This window comes from Artemia sp. Qi Xiang Cuo, chromosome 10, assembly GCF_049724085.1.
Source record: "Artemia sp. Qi Xiang Cuo chromosome 10, ASM4972408v1, whole genome shotgun sequence".
NCBI classification, from domain to species: Eukaryota; Metazoa; Arthropoda; class Branchiopoda; order Anostraca; family Artemiidae; genus Artemia; species Artemia sp. Qi Xiang Cuo.
In genome coordinates, this window is record NC_142803.1 from 13,705,486 (window position 1) to 13,706,854 (window position 1,369).

The 1,369-nt window shown below is 45.8% G+C and overlaps 1 protein-coding gene across 1 annotated transcript; it reads left to right on the forward strand.

The window, feature by feature from the left end:
• Positions 1-721: 721 nt before the first annotated feature.
• Positions 722-1,126, forward strand: LOC148947494 (uncharacterized). Its single transcript, XM_089095910.1, has one exon. It carries the CDS (start codon positions 722-724, stop codon positions 1,124-1,126), a length of 405 nt encoding a protein of 134 aa, XP_088952036.1.
• The last annotated feature ends 243 nt before the right edge of the window (positions 1,127-1,369 follow it).

A 1,369-nucleotide genomic window follows, 5' to 3' on the forward strand; every position in this document is an offset into this window, starting at 1 on the left:
TTTTTTTTTTTTTTATAAGCCGAAAGTGATTGGAGACTACAAAACCGCAACAGGTATCTTTTTTTTTTGGGGGGGGGAGATTTTCCACGGGTAGGTATTTTCTGGGAGGGGGTATTTTCCGTGAGATGTTATTTTCCGTGGGGTATTTTCCTTAAACTATTTTTTTTCGGGCGGGGGGGGGGGTAAAAAGCGGCTCTTACCGTCTACATACTGTAATTGTTTTTACCACTTTGCTTATTTTGTTGTTTTTATTTTGTGGTATTTTCTACGCTCGTAGTTGTTTATCGTTTAGTTTCAAAAAGGTTAATTACATGCTTCGGTGCAGTGGTTCAGTTACACGAGGGTTCAGTTGCACGGTGGTTCAGTTGCACAGGGGTTCAGTTGCATGGTGGTTCAGTTGTACGGGGGTTCAGTTACGCGGGGGTTTAGTTACATGGGGTTCAGTTAAATGGAGTTGAGTTGCACAGGGGTTTAGTTAAATGGGGTTCAGTTGCCCGGTGGCTCAGTTACACAAGTGTTTAGTTGCACAGGGGTTAAGTTATACAGGGGTTCAGTTGCACGGTGGTTCAGTTACACGGTGGTTCAGTTACAAGGGTTCAGTTACACGCACACCTGCCAGTACAATAGACCGCATCTGAATCACCCTTAACTGTTGCGATCAACGGTCAGGTAGTTGATGTGATAAGGCAGTTCACTTATCTCGGATCAATTATGTCATCAAATGGCGCTATCAACGCCGAAATCTCAGCCAGATCAGCCAAGGCAAACTGTATTCGGACGGCTTCTGAGAGCAGTCTCCCACAAACCGCAAATTAGTCACCTTACAAAAGCCCGTATCTACAACGCCACAGTCTCAAGCATCATGCTGTACTCGTATGAGACATGGCCAATAACGCAGACACAGCTAAGAAAGGTCGATGCCATCCAAACTAGACACCTGTCTCGAGTTGAAGGCGTCAAACGGTATCACAAGATCCGCAATACTGAGATCCTGAGGATCTTCAAGTTAGCGAACCTCTCCACCCAAGAAGAAGCTCGTTCTCTAAGATGGTACGGCCACTTACTCCGCCTCTCATTAACTACCCCTGCAAGGATCGTATCGGACCTCAATCCCTCGATTGTCTGAAAATGTCCTCGAGGGAGCCGTGCATCAGATGGGTTGACGTTATAAATCGACACCTCTTCAACCGCAACATCGACCCAAACATGGCCCATCCAAGCAGCCTTGAACAGAGCTACTCTGAGAAGACTAATAGCGTTTTCAACCCGTTCCCTCTATACTGGCAACCCTGCCGAACAAGAGCGTTAACTCAAGAGATAGTAACACCCAGAAATTTCATAGAAGTAACTGACTTTTCAGGGAGTATAG